The sequence below is a fragment of the Ceratocystis lukuohia genome (assembly GCF_044167205.1).
Source record: "Ceratocystis lukuohia strain C4212 chromosome Unknown Supercontig1_pilon, whole genome shotgun sequence".
Lineage (NCBI taxonomy): Eukaryota > Fungi > Ascomycota > Sordariomycetes > Microascales > Ceratocystidaceae > Ceratocystis > Ceratocystis lukuohia.
This window is the reverse complement of record NW_027263520.1, coordinates 2553904-2554560: the sequence shown is the minus strand read 5'-3', so window position 1 is coordinate 2554560 and position 657 is coordinate 2553904. Positions and strand designations below refer to the sequence as shown.

Sequence of the window (657 nt, the reverse complement as noted above, 5' to 3'; positions counted from 1 at the left end):
AGGGAGGATGTGGGCGAAGTAAAGGATAAGTGAGTGAAGGAGAAGGACCATTCAGAGTTGACAGCACAGACAACGAACAAATAAAGAGCAGCAGGACTAAAATTGCATTGGTTCTCACAAGCTGGATTCCAGCAGCATGTGTAGCCTAAAACTGAGAGGAGCGAATGCACAGGGGGGGGGGGGCATATAAGATCCGGATCTGGATCTAGACCGGGGCGTCCTAGTGCTCACAAGGGGCCTCGCCGAGTCCCTGGACCCCGAGGCTGCCATTACCGTTGGCTCTCTTTCTAATTTTGCCTTTCTTCCTTTCCCCTTACGCAGCAGCCACAACCTCAATGCTACGTTCCTCGCCATTAGCACGGCCGGCCTTGATCTTTTTGCCGGTCTTAGAAATAGTAGCCAACACGGTCTCATAGGACAGGGTGGGTTCAGCAACGACAGTGGCGGTTTGCTTCTCGAGAGAGACATCGTGGGACTTGACGCCTATTGATGGGGAGACAGAACGGGGGATAGATTGGTTAGCCTTTGCACGTATGCATGTGTGTATCTAGTTGTCGTCGGTCGCTTACCCTCCAGCTTAGTCAGCACGCGGTTTATGGCGCCGGAGCAGCCGCCACAGGACATGGCGACATCGAATTCGTAAGTGTGATCAGACAT

The 657-nt window shown here is 53.0% G+C and overlaps 1 protein-coding gene across 1 annotated transcript; it reads right to left on the bottom strand.

Annotated features, from left to right (window-relative positions):
* Positions 1-313: 313 nt before the first annotated feature.
* On the bottom strand, positions 314-657 carry HOO65_010649 (copper chaperone; the record flags this gene model as incomplete). Its single annotated transcript, XM_071006230.1, has 2 exons — positions 314-483; positions 570-657. 2 exons carry the CDS (start codon positions 655-657, stop codon positions 314-316), a joined length of 258 nt encoding a protein of 85 aa, XP_070862471.1.